Source organism: Phaethon aethereus, assembly GCF_964289735.1.
Source record: "Phaethon aethereus genome assembly, chromosome: Z".
In the NCBI taxonomy this organism is placed as follows: domain Eukaryota; kingdom Metazoa; phylum Chordata; class Aves; order Phaethontiformes; family Phaethontidae; genus Phaethon; species Phaethon aethereus.
Genome location: NC_138577.1, coordinates 69,463,963 through 69,486,425, shown reverse-complemented (window position 1 = coordinate 69,486,425; position 22,463 = coordinate 69,463,963). Strand labels below are relative to the sequence as shown.

The 22,463-nt window shown below is 42.0% G+C and overlaps 1 protein-coding gene across 1 annotated transcript in view; it reads left to right on the top strand.

Moving 5' to 3' along the window:
- SNCAIP (synuclein alpha interacting protein) overlaps positions 1-22,463 on the top strand; it is a gene marked incomplete at both ends in the record, with an annotated part of 60,702 nt that overhangs the window by 5,520 nt on the left and 32,719 nt on the right. Inside the window, 2 exons of the mRNA XM_082013659.1 lie at positions 3,830-3,902; positions 21,468-22,330. Coding sequence (XP_081869785.1) covers positions 3,830-3,902; positions 21,468-22,330 — 936 coding nt within the window. The remainder of the gene's footprint in view (positions 1-3,829; positions 3,903-21,467; positions 22,331-22,463) is intronic.

Sequence of the window (22,463 nt, the reverse complement as noted above, 5' to 3'; positions counted from 1 at the left end):
CTCCACAGATGCTGATAACATCCATTAAATACGAATTTTATTTTGGGGAGGTGTTATTTCTCGCATGCACTGTGCCAGCCTAATCTCTTTCCTCTGTTTTTTTGCTGTGGAGCTGGTTAAATTGACACTGCTTTTGAGAAAAATCTTTCTGCAACCTCAGGCCAAGTATTGTTCCTTTATTTGTTCTCAGTATAGCTTGCTACTCCCAAGTAAATGTCTAAGAAGAAAGGTGGTGTTGCATAGTCAGAAATGATTAAGCAAATGTAATAAAAAGGTATTAATTTAATGGGATTTGAATATTAATGAAACAATTTATTTTCCACTATAACAAATAAACTGAAATGAGACTGTTAAATAGCTTACAGTAGTAATAACACCTGGAAACAAATTAGTTATAATGAAGGAAGGTGTCTGTTTTCTCTATCTAAATGAAAGCAAGGAGCTGTGCTTTAAGACAGGACACAGTCACTGGTGTCTTGATCCAGTGGAGGTGAATTTGTTGAGTTTTGATACTGACTCCAGTTGGAGCAGGACATGGTCCTTACTGTTTTGGGGGTGTTATGGTTATGACAACGTGGTCTGAGAGTTGCACTATGTGTCCAACTTTGCCCTTTGACTCCATTTCAGAGACATTAAAGGTAGTCTCCACAACAGAATGTTAAAAAATAACTGTGGCTTTTTAATTTACTTTTTTTTCTATTTTGTATATACATTCCTATGCTACTACTCATGATCCAGTATTTCTTCTTTCTGATACTTCTCAGACACAAGTGAGTCTCCAAGTGGCAGACAAGTGGCACAGCACAGAACAGCCTTACTAGAGATAGAAGGTTTTTTTCCCATTTCTCCATTGCATTAAAATTTGAGAACCATGTGAAATTTGAAAGGTTAACATTTGCATTAATTCAAATTCTGTAGTACAATTTTATATAATGAACAAATGTTTTATATGATAAGGGAGGTTCCTTTTCCCTGACTTAACAGTATCTGTTGAAGAAACTTGGGAATATCTTGCATTTGCGTGGAATGCTTGTTAACTGCTGCTTGCCTCTTCTTTGCTGTTGATACTGTTCTTCCATCTTGCGAAGTTCTTAAGGGGTTTACTGAAATACTCTTTTTCAGGTTGGACATAGGTACGCCTTAAATGCAGAAAAATAACCCAAACCTCAAACAGCAATCAAAAATTACATTACATGTGTTATTCTGGGAATAAGCCCTTAGTTTTGTTACTGAATTTCACCATCAACCACAATACACTTTGATTAAATACCAAAGATCACAGTAAGCACTGACTAACAAAGTGACCTGATGTGCTTAGCTCTCACGTTGTCACTCATGCCTTTGGGCATGGCCCTCAAGTCTGGTTGGCTTAGTTACTCTAATGGTGAAATGTGAGAAATGATGTTTCATTTTGTAAGTAAAACAATTTTAAATTATTGAATGAGAAGTGAGAAAGAATTAATTTTAAATGCCATTGAGTAAGCATTAAGTCTAACATGCTGTACCAGGGAAGGGTTGCAATCTCAACCTCTTTTGCTGTCCCTCTGTGATACAGCTGATAACCTTGAAATTTTTGGTTGAAGAAAAGCTAACAAACATTAGTGATGATCAGAGCTGGAGCTAGAGAAACTAGAGGGATGAGCTGGCAATGGATTGTGCTTATGGCTGGGAAAGGTCTACTTTAAAGAGTAATTTTAGTTGCTTCCTGGACAGTTCTCCACATCTTGACCACAAAATACAGATGGCAGAAATGTAAATGCACAGAAGTCTTTTTGAGGACAGAGGTGAGTGGGAGGAAATCTGTTAATGAAATCAGACCAATATGATTACAATGCATAATCAAATTTATTTAATAGATTCTTGATGGTGGGAGGCGGTAACTGAATACATTTTAGTGCAATGTTGAAACAGAAACAAAGATCTGTCTTCCAGGAAAGGTCAGGAAAAAAGACAAAAAGAAAAATGGCTTTCTGTTTTTGAGGTTGCCTGACAAAACACATAGCAATGGAATACAAAAGGCCTCATTCTAATTGAATTACAAACTGTGTAATAGTTTAAACTGCACCAGCTGGTCTTATGAAGCTACCATATCCCTTGGAGACATGTTCTTTGGATTCTCTTAAGAATCTTACTAGACCAGTTCAACATTGCCTTCTGAGTCTTTGTGCTGAAATAGCAAGATGTATAGCTTAACAGCTCAATCTTTATTAAACAATAACTACAGTGAAGCACAGCACATGGCGTTTGTACATGTGTGTGTTTAACTTTTATTAATTTGTATTTAGTAGCATCTTTCTCCCTGTTCTTTGGCTGTTTGTTGCTTTAGGCTGTCACATCCTGGAGCAGTCACAGCCTTATAGACAACCCCTTGTTTAATGGGTATTGGAGTCACTGGGTAGTTCTGTGGAGTGCTGATACACATTTTAATTAATAAGTTCAGTGTTGATCCTAGGAATACTTACGGGAGAATCTTGTAGTTGAGGTTTCTCAGTACATCCCCGAACCAGGTCAGCAAGGGAAAAAGTAAGGCATGGGAGGATTTTGAGGCTTAATAAAGTAACTACAATCAATTGAGCAACAGTCTTAAACTTGCACCACAGAAGTAAATTACTTCTGCAATTGGCCACATGAGGTTGACTTTAGATTATTTTGAAGTAGATGGCCAGCTGTGCATTAGAAGCACATCAAACTTTGCATGGTGAACTGTCAGCAAAAAACAGGACAATGTATGACCGTTTCTTTTTTGTGTGGAAAGCTCATGTGGTTTTATATGTAGTTGTTTTGCTTCATTGGTCAATAGCACACCAGCTAAAAATATCTGTTTCCTTGAAAACATATGGTGTTTATATATTCTTTTAAAATTTTCAGTTGTGCTAATCCAAAATCCTTTTTTTCTGTTTCAGTTTCCAAAATACTGGTTTTAATAGCTTTTTTTTTATATGAGCAAAGCCATTGATCTTTCACAGACATAATGATTTTCATTTGTTTAAGTGACGATTCCTGTAGCATTTAAGCATTTGATTAAGGAAGGCTTGCTATTAAGTAACTTAATTTCTGTATTTTGGAAAGTGTAGTTTTATAACACTGTATCATGTGTCTTACCAAGGGTATTTCACAAGTTTATAAAAAAAACATTTCTGTTTAGTATGATACATATGTCATCCCTGGTTTTTGTCATTTTAATGTTGAATTCAGAGAATAACATACTGATTAACATCCAGCATATGCTGTCACATCAAAGTAATAATGCAAATTTGCTTTAATAAAGCCTAAGTTAGCAAAATGAGCCTGTTGTCTGATATGTGTATGTACATGCATCCCTCTCTGAAATTAGATCTCTGTGGTGCAAATATTCTGCGTTACTTTTACATGTTGGTTTGTGAAAGCTTGAATTCTAGTTTTTAAGCATGAAGTATCTTGCAGTATAATCACCATAATAGATGCCCAGGTGGGCAAAGTGAGAACCACAGTGTTTACTGTGAAGCCTAGATCTATTGCCACTTTTGATGTACCTTGCATCCCATGGAAAGGATGGATATATGAAATGTATTTGTGACTTGAATAATGGTGATCTGCAGGAAGGAGAAATCTGAGGTGGGGAGCCACATTGCTGTAGCTTTGGAAGTCTGTTTGAAACCCCTCAAGATGGGACATAAAAGCATATACCATCTGCTTTTCTCATGCAACCTGAGAATACCATCAGACTGCCAGAAATACCCTTGGGCTGGTAGATATATGCTGTGCCCATGACACCAGCACCTCTTGAAAGTCTTATTTTTTATCTTTTTAAGTTAATTATTTCATATACTTTTTTTTTCCTTTTTTACAGTATTCTGTAACTTCTCTCAAGACGATCCCAGAATTATGTAGAAGGTGTGATTCACAAAATGAAGATAGATCAGGTATGATGCCCACTTCTGTCGACCCCTAATTTTCTAGGCTGCTTTTTATCATGTACTACTTGGCAACAATAGCTTCTTGGCAGTGTTCTGTTGTTTTGTTTTCTCTCATTTTTGTACAGCTTTCTGGAAACATGACTTCTTTTTTTTTCAACAGATGTTAGCTCATTAGAAGGAAAAAAGTTCCAAAAAAGGATTTGGCTGTATACAGATAAATGTAGGGCTTCATCTCAGCAGCCCCAAACCACAATATATGCAACAATTTAGTTGAAAACCCGAGAAACCATTGGTGACAAGACGTAATAATGTAGGCGCCAATGAAAAAATGTTGGATACATCTACTACCCATATGGCCACGACCAGTTTGAGAGATGATGTTTTGCCAGAGTCTGAAACTGTATCAAGGATGCTACATGATAGAATCTACTCTAAGGCATACTGTAATAGTTAAGATTAAAGCTGAGTTTTTTAGTTTAATAGTGTAAACTAAATGAAGAATCATGGCATATAGATGAGAACCAGCTGGAGACCTTCCCCCTACCCCCTTGACAAAAAGTGCATTCAGAGTTGTTTTTCACTCAGTAAATCAGATTAATCCGCTTTTGTTTTTCTCTTCCTGATGGAGGAGAAATGAATTGGTGAGAGGAGCATTTTTGTTGAGTTATGAAAAGTTTATTGTGCTTTCTGATGTTTTAATTGGACTTTCATTAATGTTGTTTCATCAGATACTTTTATAACAGAAATGGGAGACCTGGAATTTGTGGGATGTTAGAAGGCTTCAAGAACTGTGCTATACTTCAGCAACTTTTATTTCTATATTTCCTTGTAGAGAGTTGTAAACTTCCAAGGTGTGTAACTAAGACAAAACTTTCTGACACCTACTTCTTCAACCTGAGTCGTTAAAGGACAGGTCATCACAGCCATATGCCACTGCCTTTGGCAATGAAGGAAGGCAAAGCTCTCCTTACCATACCTACTTGCCACGTTACTGCCTGCACAGGGCACAGCAGTAATTGCACATATGGTATTACCTGCTGCAAGCAGAGGCAGGGAATCAGAATCATTGAATCACAGCATCGTTAAGGTTGGAAAAGACCTCTAAGGTCATCATGTCCAACTGTCAACCCAATACCACCATGCCTACTAAACCATGTCCCAAAGTGCTATGTCTACACATTTTTTGAACACCTCTAGTGATGGTGACTCCACCTCCCTGGGCAGCCTGTTCCATACAAGTCTATGGGGCCTGATGGGATCCACCCGAGAGTACTGAGAGAGCTGGCGGAGGAGCTTGCCAAGCCACTCTGCATCATTTATCAGCAGTCCTGGTTCACAGGGGAGGTCCCAGAAGACTGGAGGCTTGCCATGTGACGCCTGTCTACAAGAAAGGCCGGAAGGAGGATCCTGGGAACTACAGGCCTGTCAGCCTGACCTCTGTACCAGGGAAGATTATGGAGCGGTTGGTCTTGAGAGTGCTCACAGGGCATGTGCAGGACAACCAAGGGATCAGGCCCAGCCAGCATGGGTTCATGAAAGGCAGGTCCTGGTTGACCAATCTGATCTCCTTCTCTGACCAGGTGACCCGCCTAGTGGATGAGGGAAAGGCTCTGGATGTTGTCTACCTGGACTTTAGTAAAGCCTTTGACACTGTCTCCCACAGCATTCTCATGGAGAAACTGGCAGCTTGTGGCTTGGATGGGTTTACTCTTCGCTGGGTGAGGAACTGGCTGGATGGCTGAGCCCAGAGAGTTGTGGTGAACGGCGTTAAATCCAGCTGGTGGCCGGTCACAAGCGGTGTTCCCCAGGGCTCGGTTCTGGGGCCGATCTTGTTCAGTATCTTTATAGATGATCTGGATGAGGGAATCGAGTGCTCCCTCAGTAAGTTTGCAGATGACACCAAGCTGGGTGGGAGTGTTGATCTGCTGGAGGGTAGGAGGGCTCTGCAGAGGGATCTGGACAGACTGGATCCATGGGCAGAGGTCAACTGTATGAGGTTTAATAAGGCCAAGTGCAGGGTCCTGCACTTCGGCCATAACAACCCCATGCAATGCTACAGGCTTGGGGAGGAGTGGCTAGAGAGCAGCCCGGCAGAGAGGGACCTGGGGGTGTTGGTTGACAACCGGCTGAACATGAGCCGGCGGTGTGCCCAGGTGGCCAAGAAGGCCAATAGCGTCCTGGCCTGTATCAGAAATAGTGTGGCCAGCAGGAGTAGGGAAGTGATTGTGCCGCTATACTCGGCACTGGTGAGGCCGCACCTTGAATCCTGTGTTCAGTTTTGGGCCCCTCACTACAAGAAGGATGTTGAGGTGCTGGAGCGTGTCCAGAGAAGGGCAACGAAGACGGTGAGGGGGCTGGAGCACAAGTCTTATGAGGAGTGGCTGAGGGAACTGGGATTGTTTAGCCTGGAGAAGAGGAGGCTGAGGGGAGACCTTATCGTTCTCTACAACTACCTGAAAGGGGGTTGTGGCGACGAGGGTGTTGGCCTCTTCTCCCAAGTAACTAGCAATAGGACAAGACGAAATGGCCTCAAATTGCACCAGGGGAGGTTTAGATTGGATATTAGGAAAAATTTCTTCACCGAGAGAGTGGTCAGGCATTGGAACAGGCTGCCCAGGGAGGTGGTGGAGTCTCCATCTCTGGAACTGTTTAAAAAACGTGTGGATGTGGCACTTCAGGACATGGTTTAGGGGACATGGTGGTGCTGGATTAATGGTTGGGCTTGATGATCTTGAAGGTCCTTTCCAACCTTAGTGATTCTGTGATTCTGTGAATGCTTGACAAAGAAATGGAAGAAATGGAAAGGGAGAGGACCCCTTATTCTCCCCCCTCAATTTGCACTATCTAATTCTACCCCAATCTTCCTCCTGTCCTCCCCCACCCTCTGCCATCCTCTACTCCATATTCCACCCATCCTCCCCCATTACACCCTTCCGTCCTTCCCCTGCCTCACTCCCCATCCCTTTTCTTCTCTCTTCTTCCTACCTTCTCGCTCCTTTTCCCCCTCTTCCTCATCCCTTTCTTCCTTCTTCCCCTTTTGTCCATTCTCCTTCCCCTTTCTTCCCTTCTTCTTGCCTCCTTCTTACCCATTCTTACCACCATTTGCCCCTCTCTCTCCCCAGTATCCCATTCTTACACCATTTCTTCCCAACCGTTCTTCCCCCCATTTTCCCCTCATTCCTCCTCCTTCCTTTCCTCCTCCTTCCCTCTTTCTTCCCCACTTCTTCCCTGCTTCTATTCCTCATTCTTACCTGCCATTCTCTTTACCAGTCATCCCCTCATTTGCCCCCACATTCCTCCCACCATTCTTTCCCCCCTTCCTCCTCCCATTCTTCTTTCCCCATTCTCCCCACCGTTCTCTTTGCCATTATCCCCAGTGTTTCCCTACCTGTTCTCCCTACCATTCCTCCCCGCCATTCTTCATCCCCGTTTTCTCCAATATTCACCTCACCATTCTTTCTCCCCATTTCTCCAGAGCTTACCTTTTCTTCCCTCACATTCTTCCCTCCTCAGTCTTTCCCACTATTCTTCCCACCATTCTTATACACCTTTCGTCTTCCCATTCTTCTTACCATTCTTGTCCCCACCATTTACTGCCCCTCATTGTCTCTCCCTTCATTCCCCACACAGTAACCCCCTCATGTCTTCCATATCCCCCGCTCCCTCATTTTCTCCCCACTGACGTTTACTCACCTCTCTCTGTCTGTCAGTATTAGCAGTTGATCATGTGGCAGCAGGGCATTATCTTGTCTTTTCATAAAGAGTTAAAGCTACTCAGTCACTCAGCTGCTCCAAGAGCAAGGTGAACCAGAGAAGGAGACCAAGAATAGCTCCTGAGACATATTATACTGGGTGGTCTGTTCATGAGAACTGCTCAGGCACAGTGGCAGGATCAATATCTGTCTTCAGGAAGAAGAGTATATTTTTTTTTTAAATTCAGATAGTAGTCTTAAAGTAAAATGCAGACCAATAGCAAGGATGAAGGACTGGTTATGAGCTCTTCCTTAAGACTGTGGCATATTGAAAACTGATTGTATAGCTCTTTTGTTTCATGGTCGCCTCTGCAGTTGGACGTTTTTCAATGATGATTTTAATTACATCTGCACTCATCTATTGCCTTGAAAAGGGGTTGCCAGAAGCAAGTACAGGCATTGCTGGAAGACAGTAGCAGCACTGGGGAGTCTGCCAGTGGAAGTTAATTCACAGCTTTGTTTAAAAGTCTTGAGTCAAAAAAGAGGTCTTTAGCATTGATAACAGTATTGGCAAACTGGAAACTGTACTAAAATCTATTTTTTCTCTCTATCATTTATGAGTTTTTGTGAATTGGAAATTGTACTAAAATCTATTTTATTTTTACTCTGCTTAGTCACTGAATAAACATAGTGTTGAACAGGAAGGTGTTGCTTTACATCTCTGTACAGACTTCAATATCTGAAGCATCTTGTAATACCATCAGAGCTGCATCAGTCAACATTGTGTAAGGCCCCGTCTTTTGATTTGTCATAGTTGTAGACCATTGAAAAAGTTGAAAATCCTCATATTGTAGACCACTGAAAAAATGTTCCCCAAACTATTGTTGCTATGTGCTATTTTTGAGGAACCTAGATGATATCATAGATCTTTAGTATACATGACATTCGTGCTATTTTATATCTGTATTCCATTGACAATATAAGTAGTTACACATAGAAATACTCACAGCTTACAAAGAGCTGATCCAGCTTTTTACCTCATACTGACTCCTGCTTAGTTAGAGTTTATTCTTTAAAATAGAGAAGAATGTGGAAGTAGAACTATACAAGGATTATTTTTTTAAAAGAACTTAGAAGTTAAGTATAAGTTAGCCATAGGATTAGATATGTCAAGACCCTAATAATCTAAAAAATAATTCCCTCTCAGCTTTGTCTCAAAAATACTTAGTTCACTAAGGCAGTCAAGACAAAATTATAGAGAAAATAAAATTAAACTTTATACCTAAAAATATATATAAATATGCAGACAACCATTTTCTCCAACAAGATTATTAGCTCTTCACATAGACCTTTCAACAGATTTTTGGGTTTTTTTAATCTATTTCTGCGTGCCTGTAACTTTTGCTTAAATTACATATTCTTTTAGACAAAGAGAGATTAGAAAGTCTGAGAAAGGATTTCCCTACATGTAGTTTTTCCTCCCTGAATTCCCAGTCTTACTTCCCTTCATTGGACAGCACTGGCTAGTGATCTGTACCAGTGGGAAGGTCCTATCTTTCCTTACCCTTTTCCAAAGTGTGCATGAAAGTTATGCAGTCATTACATTTTCTGTCCTAATCCTTCTGTGTCGTTCCTTGGATTTAAGGAATTCTGACTCACAAAAATTCTAAGGGATCCTTGGAGCCAAAGTATGTGTGTCAGTACCCACAGATTACAACATAAAAGATATATGAGGTTAGACAAAAGTTGTAGGGCAAATCCTGATTTATCCACAATAAAGCTTGATTAAGGGTAATTGTTTTCTCTACCATCATGCTTCAAGAGAATGATCTTTGTAGCTAGCACAATAACCACTAAGATGGGCATTGTTCCTCTTCAAAGATATAAAACTAAGGAGTGTAGTTTAAAAATGGATCTAGCTAACTCATTTTTCTGAAATGAAGCATTAGCCAGTGTGCCCATTGATTTTTGGCATTGTCTAATGGAGAATGATGAATTGAAACAGAAATCAGCCCTTTATGCTTTTGTTATTAAGCATGAAATTGGTTGCCTTTTTTCTGGGCAGATTTTCTAAGGCCACTTGAGCAAATGGTTCAAGACATCTGTGTTCAACAAGCATCACTGAGCCGTATCATTGTTGAAGTATATTCTGTCAGCTTTTGGTTGTCATTAAATGTATGTCTCAAATGAGGACAGTATCCTACTCTAGGTTTTTCACAGGTTGATAAAAGCAAGTTCATCTTTAATCTCCAGCAGTTATCCTTCTGCACTGCTTTATTCATTCCCAAAGTAACTGTCATTCACAAAATTATTCAGAAAATTAGTTTCCTATATGAGAAAAATAAATAAATCAGTGAATATAAAATTGCACACAATTTCTCTCTCAAGCTCTAGGAGTTTAAAGTAAAATTTTATTTGGAGGCAGTTTATATGGCATTAATTTCACAGTCTGTTGTACTCCAAATACCTCCCAGGTAAATATGTCTGAGACAATACAAAATTGATTGGATAACTCCTTGGTAGAATACTGAAGAATTTCCTCAGAAAAAACAATAGTATGCAGTGACCCTTGTGATAGCTATATATAAGCTCTTTTCCTACCTTGTTTTCACATCCTCCCTCTTCCTGTTTTACACATTTTGTGCCAGAATGACCTCTTCTGATTTTTCAGTAGAACTTTACTTGCTACCTGCCTTTTACATCTTTAGATCAGTCTGGACAAGAGCAAACCCAGTTTATTACTTTTGAAATTTTCTTTGCCTCTTCTATATCCTCTCTTTTAGAAATGACAGCTTTTGCAGTGGTCTTCCTCAAGCCAAGACAAGAAAAATTATTCATTCACTTGTGAGGCTTGTATTAACGTTTGAATTTCCTGGAAAAAATGCATTGTTATTTAAAAGGTTGAAATATTATTTACCTTTTTTACCCTTTCTTTCTTCTTTAGAGTGGCTTCAAATTCCACTTAAATGGAGTAAACCCTCCCTGTTCTTACCTGTGCAGGGATGTTCTTAACTCAGGCTCTCATGCTATAGAGTTTATGTTAAAGAACCCTAAAATAAACTCCTGGAAGTTATTAATACATTAAAACTATAAAACAGTGCCACCTTCAGTTAAAATTGTTAAATATGATTTCAGTTATATTAGTAAAACAGTAAATAGGTATTCAGAACTAGTTTTGATTATCCATAAATATGTAAGGGACATCCCTTCCTCCATCTCAGTATTGCTGCCAGTATTGGAGATAAATTGGTATTAACAACCATGAGGAATTTTCTAAAGGTTTTCCTAGTGTAGATAACACCTCAGTGTCTGTATACAAAGTCAGAATCGCAGTTCTCTAAATGGACCTGGAATGAGTACAAGTTTTAATTGATTCAAGAGTCTCTGCTGAAGTCATATCACAAGGAAGAAGCTCAGGCATTTGTTTCAGAGGACAGTAAAACTCCAAATGTGAAACTCTGTATACACTTACTGCAGGCCCCCAAATGATTATAACATGAGCAATATGGTGAAATACTGCATTTTAGAAAAAATATTTAATGGGTATGGGCAGTTCTCAATGCTAATCCCAGGCTTCCTTGATTTCCATGATCATGGAAAGTGACGTAAACTCCACAGTGAGTGAATTTTTAAAGCAAGGAGAAAGAGTTTCAGATAAAGGAAACTCATTTGAATGTGTTCATCCTTTGGTAGCAATGGATTCAACCTAACAGAGTTTGTTCTCATTTATAGAATCATAGAATCCTAAAATGGGTTGGGTTGGGTTGGAAGGGCTCTCCAAAGATCATCTAGTTCAACCCACCTTTCATGGTCAGGGACATCTTTCACTAGATCAAATTGCTCAAAGCCCCATCCAGCTTGACCTTTGAACACTTCCAGGCATGGGGCATCCACAGCTTTCTGGGCAACCGTTTCCAGTGTCTTATGATCTTCATTGTAAAGGTGCAAGACCCTGCAATTGACCTTGTTGAACTTCATGATATTCAGATGGGCTCAGCCCTCAAGCCTGATCAAGGGACAGAGTGCTAGCAAGGGCCCTCAGCCTGTTGCTCTGAGATGTGCTGGCTATACTGCAACACACTTGAAGTCTTACAGAGATGAGACGTGGGCTCCTGAGGTAATAGAAGCCAACACAGAAACACTAGTGAAATATCTCAAAGGAATTAAAGGGTGTTTCTCTAAGAAGGTGACATGGCCAACAGCCCCGCTGAATGCACACAGTGCACACCAATGCAGGCAGCATGGGCAACAAACACGAGGAGTTGGAAGCCTTCGTGCTGCTAGAAGGCTCCAACCTAGTTACTATTACTGAAACTTGGTGGGACGAATCCCATGACTGGAGTGCAGCTGTCGATGGCTACAGGCTGTTCAGAAGGGACGGGTGAGGAAGGAAGGGCAGAGGCTTTGCCCTCTGTATCCAGAACTGGATAGAGTAGGAAGAGCTATCTCTGAAGAATAGCCACGAGCAGGTCAAAAGCTTATGAGTAAGAGTCAAAGACCAAGGCAACAAAGGGAACCTTGTGGCTGGTGTCTACTACGGGCCACCCAATCAAGGGGGAGCTTATTGATGAAGCCTTCTTACTCAAGCTACAGAGGCACTGACTCACAGGCTTTCATCCTGCTGGGGGACTTCAGCCACTCCGACATCTGCTGGAAAAGTAGCATGGAGAGCTGTAGGCAATCCAGGAGACTCCTGGAGTGCATTGAGGATAACTTTCTGTGCCAGGTAATAGACAGCTTTACCAGAGGGGATGCTGTACTGGACCCATTAGTCACCTGCTATCAATGATGTCAAGATTGGAGGCAGCCTGGGCTGCAGTGGTCATGTACTTGAGCAGATTGCAGTCCTGAGGAATATGGGTCAGGCAAAGAGTAAAGTCAGGACCCTGAATTTTAGGAAAAAAAAACCTTCTAGCTCTTCAAGGTGTTGGTCAATAGAACCCCCTGGGAAACTGCCCTCGGGGACAAGGGAGCAGAACAGAGCTGGCAGATCTTTAAGGATGCTTTCCTTAGAGCACAAGAGCTCTCAATCCCCAGGTGTAACAAATCAGAAAAGGAAGGCAAGAGGCCAGCATGGCTGAGTGGAGACCTGCTGGTCAAACTGAAGGGCAAGAAGGAAATAGGCAGTGGAAGCAGGGACAGGTATCCTGGGATGAATACAGGGATGCTGTGGGGCTGTATAGGGATGAGGTCAGGAGGACCAAGGCATGGCTGGAGCTGAACTTGGCCGGGACGCAAAGAATAGTAAGAGTTTCTACAGGTATGTCAACAAGAAAAGGAAGGTCAAAGACAGCATACCCACCTTGATGAGCAAGATTGACAAACTGGTAATGATGGACAAAGAGAAGGCTGTGGTATTCAGCTACGGTTCTCAGTCTTCACTGGCAGTATCTCTTTGCACACCTCGTGAGTGAATGGACTGCAGGGTGGGGATTGGAGAAGCAAAGTGCCTCCCATTGTAAGAAAAGATCAGGTTTGTGGCCACCTGAGGAACCTGAAGTTACAGAATTCTATGGGACGTGCCGAGGTGCATCCCAGAGTCCTGAGGGAATTGGCTGATGTAGTTGCGAAGCCACTCTCCATGATATTTGAAAAGTCATGGCAGTCAGGTGAAGTCCGTGGAGACTGGAAAAAGGGAAACATTGCACCCATTTTTAAAAAGGATAGAAAGGAGGGCCCTGGGAACCTCCGACCTGTCAGCCTCACCTCTGTGCCTGGGAAGATCATGGAACAGATCCTCCTAGAAGCTATGCTAAGGCACATGGAGAATAGGGAGATGATTCGAGAAGCTAGCATGGCTTCACCAAGGGTCAGTCCTGCTTGAACCAACCTAGTGGCCTTCTATGATGGAGTGACTACATCAGTGGACAAAGGAAGAGCTACAGATGTCGTCTATCTGGACGTCTCTAAGGCCTTTGACATGGTCACAGAATCACAGATTCATTAAGGTTGGAAAAGACCTTTAAGATCATCAAGTCCAACCATCAGCCCAACACCACCATGCCCACTAAACAATATCCTGAAGTGCCACGTCTACATGTTTTTTTAATACTGCCAGTGATGGTGACTCCACCACCTCCCTGAGCAGCCTGTTGCAATGCTTGACCACTCTCTCAGGAAAGAAATTTTTCCTAATATCCGGTATAAACCTTCTCTGGCACAACTTGAGGCCATTTCCTCTTGTCCTATTGCTGGTTACTTGAGAGAAGAGACCAACACCCACCTCACCACAACCCCCTTTCAGGTAGTTGTAGAGACCGATGAGGTCTCCCCTCAGCCTCCTCTTCTCCAGACTAAACAACCCCAGTTCCCTCAGCTGCTCCTCATAAGACTTGTTCTCCCAACCCCTCACCAGCTTTGTTGCCATTCTTTGGATGCGCTCCAGCAACTAAACGTCCTTCTTGTAGTGAGTGGCCCAAAACTGAACATAGTAGTCGAGGTGCGGCCTTACAGTGCTTACAGGGGGACGATCACTTCCTTAGTCCTGCTGGCCACACTATTTCTGATATAGGCCAGGATGCTGTTGGCCTTCTTGGCCACCTGGGCACACTGCTGGCTCATATTCAGCCAGCTGTCAACCAGCACCCACAGGTTCCCCACAACTTCCTTCTTTCTAAATTGGAGAGACACAGATTTGATGGGTGGACTCCTGGATGGATGAGGAATTGGTTGGATGGTCACATCCAGAGGGTAGTGGTCAACAGCTCAATGTCCAGTTAGAGCTCAGTGTTGAGTAGTGTCCCTCAGGGGTCTATACTGGGACCAGTACTCTTTAATATCTTCATCAATGACAGAGACAGTGTGATCGAGTGCACCCTCAGCAAGTTTGCAGATGACACCAAGCTGACTGGTGTGGTTCACATGCCTGAGGCGTGGATTGCTGTCCAGAGGGACCTGGACAAGCTCAAGGAATGGGCCCACGTGCATCTCATGAAGTTCAAAAAGGCCAAGGGCAGGGTCCTGCAGCTGGGTCGGGGCAAACCCCAATATCAATCCAGGCTGGGGGATGAAGGGATTGAGAGCAGCCCTGCGGAGAAGGACTTGGAGGTACTGGTAGATGAAAAGCTGGACATGAGCTTGCAGCCCAGAAGGCCAACCATATGCTGGACTGCATCCAAAGAAGTGGCCAGCAGGTTAAGGGAGGTGATTCTACCCCTCTACTCAGCTCTGGTCAGACCCCACCTGCAGTGCTGTGTCCAGCCCTCAGCACAGGAGAGACATGGACCTGTTGGAGTGGGTCCAGAGGAGGGTTACAAAAATGATCCGAGGGATGGAACAGCTCTCGTCTGAGAACAGGCTGAGAGAGTTGGCGTTGTTCATCCTGGGAGAAGAGAAGGCTACGGGGAGAGCTTATTGCAGCCTTCCAGTATTTCAAGGGGGCTTCTAAGAAAGATGGGGACAGAGTTTTTAGCAGGCCCTGTTGCAACAGGATAAGGGGTAATAGTTTGAAACTAAATGGTTAAAAGACAGGGTAGATTTAGATTAAATCTAAGGAAGAAAATGAGGGTGGTGAAACCCTGGCACAGGTTGCCCAGAGAGGTGGTAGATGCCCCATCCCTGGAAACATTTAAAGTCAGGTTGGATGGGTGTCGTGGTTTAGCCCCAGCCAGCAACTACGCACCACGCAGCCGCTCGCTCACTCCCCCACGGCGGCACAGGGGAGAGAATTGGAAGAGTAACAGTGAGGAAACTCATGGTTTGAGATAAAGACAGTTTAATAAGTAAAGCAAAAGCCGCGCACGCAAGCAAAGCAAAACAAGGAATTTGTTCACCACTCCCCATGGGCAGGCAGGTGTTCAGCCATCTCCAGGGAAGCAGGGCTCCGTCACGCGTAATGGTTTCTTGGGAAGACAGACGCCATAACTCCGAACGTCCCTCCACCCCTTCCTTCTTCTTTGTCCCAGCTTTATATACTGAGCATGACGTTATATGGTATGGAATATCTCTTTGGCCAGCCTGGCTCAGCTGTCCCAGCTGTGTCCCCTCCCAGCTTCCTGTGCACCCCCAGCCTGCTCGCTGCAGGCCAGCATGAGAAGCTGGACTGTCCTTGACTACTTAGCAACAACTCAAAACATCAGCACCTTATCAACATTTTCTCATCCCAAATCCAAAACATAGCCTCATGCTAGCTTCTATGAAGAAAATTAACTCTACCCTGGCTGAAACCAGGACAATGGGGCTCTGAGCAACCTGATCTAGTTGAAGATGTCCCTGCTCATTGAAGGGCGGGTGGAGTAGATGACCTTTAAATGTCCCTTCCAACGTAAACATTTCTATGATACTATGAAGGTCCCTCTGCATAGCATCCCTTCCCTCAAGTGAACCAATTGCACCACTCAACTTGGTGTCATCTGGAGATCTGCTGAGGGTGCACTCAATCCCACTGTGTATGTCATTAATAAAGATATTGAATAGCACCAGTCAAACCCCTTACAAACACCACTTGTTAGTAATCTCCCTTTGGACGTTGAGCTATTGACTGCAACTCTTTGGATATGGCCATCCAGCCAATTCCTTTTGCATCAAATAGTCCATCCATCAAACCTGTCTCTCCAAATTAGGGGCAAGAATGTTGTGGGTGACTATGTCAAAGGCCTTACGGAAATTGAGATATATTATATGAATAGCTCTTCCCTTGTTCACTGATGCAGTCACTCCATCGCAGAAGGACACTAAGATTGATCAGGCATGATTTTCCATTGGTAAAGCCTTCTTGGTTGTCTCTACTTACCTCTCTGTCATCCATATGCCTTCACATTGGTTCCAGGAGAATCTGCTCCATGATATTCCCAGGCACAGAGGTGAGGCTGACAGGTTGGTAGTTCCCAAGATCATCCTCTTTGCCCTTTTTAGAGGTTAACAACTGAAGCCTAAATGGTAAAGAAGCTTCTTGTTGTGTTGTCAGCAAGGATAGAGTACCTCCCAATATTGTGTATTGGGAGTTTTCAAGTACATGCTGACGAGGTCTTGAGGTAAAAGCCAACAAACAGTGTCGTCTTTTGTCTGTCAGTTTTGCACTTTGTTTCCAGTCTTCCTACTATCTGCAGGCAGGTGGCATTCTTTGAGGGTGGTTACTTCTTCATCATAGCATAACTTAAGTCAGAAGGCACCTCTGAAGGCTGTCTTGTCAACTTACCTCTGCTCAGAGCAGTTCCAGTTACACCAGATTGTAACAAAACATTGACCTATTCTCCAAATGAATGTTGCAATAAAGAACATTGCATCCAAGTTACTTTGAGGAAGTGTTAACTAGGGAAGCAACCGTGATGCACCCACTTTGTCAGCAAGAAATAGCTGTGATTCAACCTCAGACTTTCATAGACCATTGAAAGAACTATTAGGCATGATAAAATCAGCAGATAGTCTTACCATAGCCCAGGTGTCCAAGCTCCAGGGCTTAAGCAGCATATTGTTCCCCATTATTCACAGTTTTACTGTGACTTGTGACTGCACAGGTATGGAGTTCATAGAAAAGAAAGGTTGAAATACAGAGAATTTAGAGTTAGCACAGTCTGGGTGCAGGTCACGTCATGAGGTGGAAGCATTAATGGCGCTGATGACTGGGAACTGTTTGGATAAAGGCAAGTCTTCCAGTTTTTCTTCTGGAGAGTGGTTCAAAGCAGTTGACTATAAGATACTGTTCTCCATTCTAAGAAAGAACAGAGAGAGCAAGCTAAAAAGGCTCAAGGTTTTCATTGAGGGATGTAGCATAGTAACAGGGGTCACGGGTTGCCACCTGCGGAAGTACAGGAGTGAACTGATACTTTTTCATTCCTGTTATAATGGTGTGTAGGCATCAAGTGACCTAGCAGAGCAACGTGGACTCAGTTGCCAGCTCAGCTGCAAATGACTCAGAACTTTACATCCATTTTCCCGCTTGCCTGCACCACTGCCTGTTGTATGTCCCAGCTGTTCAACAGCAGCATTCGTGACTACAGAACATTGGTCAAAGCGTAAACCTAACTGAGTCCTTGGTGATGGTGGCAGAAACGCACTGTTAGGAGTTTTACCGCTTAGTCAGTTGGTGCTCTTTGAGTCATTCTGGGTGCATGAAGATCTGGCATAGCAACATCTACAAATGCCACTCTGCACTATGTTCACTTCATTTTGTAATGGTACTGACGTGTGATATACAGCCTTTTGCCACCTCCTATTTGTGTCACTAGTGCTGTAAAATTCATGAATCCATCATTTAAAGAATGTTGCTGTACCCATATGCCAGGGAGACAGGCTCTTCCATGCACACCAGCAATGAATTTCTGTAGTAGTTTTCTTAGAACTGAGGTAAAAGCTGAGTTCTTTGTTATTTGTTTTATACTCAGGACAATTTCAAGGTATTCTTACGTTTGGCATTAGATTCTAAGTATCACAAAAGCCACCTGTCACAAAGGTAAAGTTTTATTTGTGCATGAGGTAGTCTTGATGGTTAGACAAAACTTATGTAGTTATCCTATAGATCTACAGATGCTTGTATACCAGATAAAACTCCCCCTCTCACCTCCCCATGCCCTAGATACAGAGATGATGTCGAAAAATGCTCTGAAGTCAACAGATGCTTCCAGTTGGAAACATGTTCGAAGGATCTTTTTTAGAAAGTTCAAGGTAAATTTTGGTTCCTAAAATAAAAACTGATGAAGTGATTAAATTGGCAAGAGAAGTTGCTTCCTGATTGCCCCCTTTTCCAATTATTGGCCCCAGTAGTTCTAGGACAGCTATAAATAAATAAATAAATAACACCCCCCCCGCAAATAAGCCTACAGGCCTCTTTATTCACATTTTGCATTTTCTGTTCCTCAAGAAGAGCATAAAACACAATATATGGTGAAGAACTACTTTTGCAAATTTGACTCTTGCAGGTTTTCATCAGACACTATTTTCTTCAGTGCCAAGGAAATGCTTTGGCACCTCAGGTCTATCAGGCAGCATGATAATTCTTTACTGATGTGAATGAAGTCTCCCCAGTTTTTGTGTTCCTTTCCCTTTTTATTTCAGCAATACAACAATGGGATCATCCAAATCTCTCATATTATTAAATAAAAGTTAAAGAAATATTTTGACAACATAGTTGGGAAAAAAAATTGTCATCACCTTTTTATGTTTGAGATACTGGTGCACAGAAGAGATATGGCTTATCCAAGATTATACCAGAATTATTTGTCAAATTCTGGAATCAAGCTAGCTGCTCCACATTCTAGTCCCCTGCCTTAAACTCAGCCCATCCTTTACCGTTGTTTATAAAAGAATCAAACAGTATTTATTTGACCCAGTCTTTTAATGGCCCCTGCCTGAGTTCATAAATATGGAGAGATGAGCAAGAGGCTTTTCCCCTGGAGCAGCTGTGGAAGACTACTCACATAAATCCTGCTGTGCTGGTCCTTAGGAGGAGATAGGCAGCACTTGCTTTTCCTTCTTGACAGAACAAGCGTCTGAAAACAGAAGACATTCAAGCCATGCCCTGGTCCACTCTGGCCTATGGTTTCAGTGTTGTGTAGGGGAAAACCATGCTGTAACTGGCTAAGCACTGGTGCAACCTGTACAGTACCCCAGTAGAAAATTACACAAAGAAGGATTGTGTCTGCCCATCTGACTTGCTTTCTTCCCTGTTGCTATTTCTAATCCTTTGTTAAATGCAGTGCAAATCAATCATCCCAATTAAGTGAGGAATATGTTAGTAAGTCAGTAAAAATATTGCTAACTGTTCTCGGTGTTTCAGTTTGTTTTCTGGAAAAACAGTGTTTGTAGAGAGATGTTGGGAAGAAACACAATGAAAAAATGGAATTACCTTACTCTGCTTCAACTGTAATGAAAGAAAGGAGAAATACATGACTTTACAATGATCCTAGAAGGATTTGTAACAAAGGTCATTGCTTCTTCACAGTGTCCAATTTTACAATTTTGTCATCAGTGGTTTATGTAAATGCATCTTATTAAGGTTAGAAAGTGGAGAAAGCCAAGCAAAAAAATAAATGTAAGCTTAAATAAAGTGACGACAAACAAAATGATGATGCCTTTTCCTCTGTCTAGACCCCTGTGTTGAAAGCATGTTTTCATAAAACTCAGACAGAATTCATTTCCATACTGAGTGCTTAATAGTTCCTGTCAGAAGAAAACAGCTGGGAAACATATGGTATCCATTTCCCTGTATCACTTGGAAAAAATTTCACATGTAAATAAAACCAACATAAAAGTGTAGGCCTTTGAACCTAGAATCTTATACAATACATAAATAAGTCAGTACAGTGCATTCTTTGTGTTGGCCCACTAAGTTACATGCCTTTTGATTATTATTATTTTTATTTCTTCTTTGGAAATGTATTCTTAAGCACTTCCAAAAGTATTTAGGTAATTTTCAGACATCCATAACTACTAAGCCATACTAATCTTTCATTTCAGACGTTAATGTTGCACTGAAAGTGTATATATCTGTTTCCTTAGGAAGGTGTTCATGGCAAATTGTGTGTTTTGACCACAAATTAGATCCCACTGATATGCAGTTAGCACGTGTAATAAATCTGCTTTGTTTAAAGAGTATTCTTGACTTTCAGAATGCATTAACTCTTAGTGTACATTCAAAGGGACATAGAAACTGCCTAGAGGCTTTACTGGTTTTAGTGATGTCCTTCAACTGAAAATAACAAAATAAGGAAAACTCTTTGACAGAGTTCAACTGATTACAGAGATCATAAATATCACCAGCTGGGACTGTGTGAAAGAGTGCAAGTTCAGTAGGATTGAGTTCAAGGTCAGTAGGATTAAGAGTTCAGGTGCCTTGAGCTCCCTTTCTTCTCTGCAACTCAGATTCATTGGCAAACTCCATATCCTGCAGTGCACTGAAATAATGGTCTGGAAGGTCCAGAGATATATATGTGTGTGTAAATATATACAGGTTATATATGTATAAGGGATGGAAAGTTTGACAGAGAAGCTCAACATACAGAGGAGAAGTGGAAAAGGAAACATCATACCTGAATAAGTAGGCTTAATTTTCAGATCAGAGAATCAGAAAATCGTTTAGGTTGGCCAGGACCGCTTGAGACCGTCTAGTCTAACAGCCCTGCTTAAGCAGAGTCAGCTAGAGCAGGTTAAGCCCAGAACTGTGTCAAGTCAGATTCTGAGTATGTCCACAGATGGAGACTGTCTCTGGGCAGCCTGTGCCAGTGTTTGATCAGCCTCACAGTAAAAAAGTGTTTTCTTGTGTTCAGATGGAATTTCATGTGTTTCACTTTGTGCCCATTGCCTCTTGTCCTGTCAGAGGGCATCATGGAGAAGGGCCTCACTCCCTCTTCCTCATGGTTTGCCATCATGTAATTATACACAAGGATAAGATTCCTCTTGACCTTTCTCTTCTCCAGGCTGAACAGTCCCAGCTCTCTGTCATTGTTCATATGAATTTCCAGTTCTTGTGTGAAAAATACATTTCTCAGAGATAACAGGCCTTAAAAAAAAAATTTTTTACTGTTGTTAAAACAAATCCAACAAAAAATTTTGACTAACCTTTTTGTTGACCTCCCAGAAAATCATCCTATTCTTATGATGCATCTCCGTGCAATAAAAAAAAGCAGAGTGCAAACTAACATAATTGGACAGGACCATTGTAAATGCCACTAGGATCCTATCGATGGCCATTAATTGATTGAAACTACTTTATTTGTAATTGATTACAATGTATGTCCTGTTTGAAGAAAGTTTCTTTTCTGGAGTGTCAAATTCTTCAGCTGTTTTAATAGAGATGCCATTAAATCTGCTTAGATATGAATGTGGTATGTTATCATGTAATTCTTGCTTCTGGTGCTTGGCCAGGTATATCTTTAAAGCATGCTATATCATGTCACATGTCTGGTAGTAATCACTTCTAAATCACATTCCTCTATTTCTCTAGTTTCCAGCAGCAGCTGGAACTGTGGAGTCTCAACTCTTATCGGAAATGCACAGAAACCAACAGGAATTGCAGATGTGTGCAATAAATTCAGACCAGTGAAGAGGGTTTCCCCATTAAAGCACCAGCCAGAAAGCTCTGAGAACAATGAAAGTGATGACCAGAAGAACCATAAGGGAGAATACCAGAAAGGCAGTGATTCTCAGTCTGCACCTCCAAATGATGACCAGAGTCCAGGAGAAGGAGAGAGCCTCAAAAGCAAAAACATCGAGACTGCTGTTTTGCTTGGGGAGCTGGAGCACTATGACCTGGATATGGATGAAATTTTGGATGTGCCTTATATTAAATCAAGCCAGCAACTTGTTCCTTTTACAAAGGTAGCTCCTGAGAAAAAACTTTTGGGTGTATGTTCAACAGTGAATGGTCTTAGTGGTCAGACCTGCTCTGCAGGGAGCACAGAGAGCTCTCCTGCCAGTGGGACGCAGTTCTGTGTGCTGTCTCCTGTGAAAGGCTCTCAGCTGAGAAAAATGCAGCCCATTGTCCTTGACCAGCACAAGCATTTAACAGAAGAATTGGAGCTTTCCCAGCCTGTAGTTAAGTGTAGCTCAGTCCATGAATCTGAAGCCCAGGGCAAGGGCTTCCTCAGCAGGACATTTGTTGATCCTCATGCTCACAAAACTGAGAAGACTATGCCAAACTGCCACCTGAGGACTTTCCACCTGCAGACAGCAGTGGCAGAAAGCAAGCAGCTAGAGGAACTGAGTATGAACTGGAGCAGTGCAGGGGGCCAAGAAGAGAGGAGTGAAGAGGTGAAAAAAATTAAAAGCATCTTAAACATTGTGAAGGAAGGCCAAATCTCTTTACTGGTAAGTATCATCTTTTTCATAAAACACATAGAATAAAGGTGATCTGTGATGTGGTTTATTAAGCCAGCAAAGCTGAAGAAGTGCGTTATTTTGAACCGCTGCCCTTTTTATCTTTTACACTCCTTAGAAATTG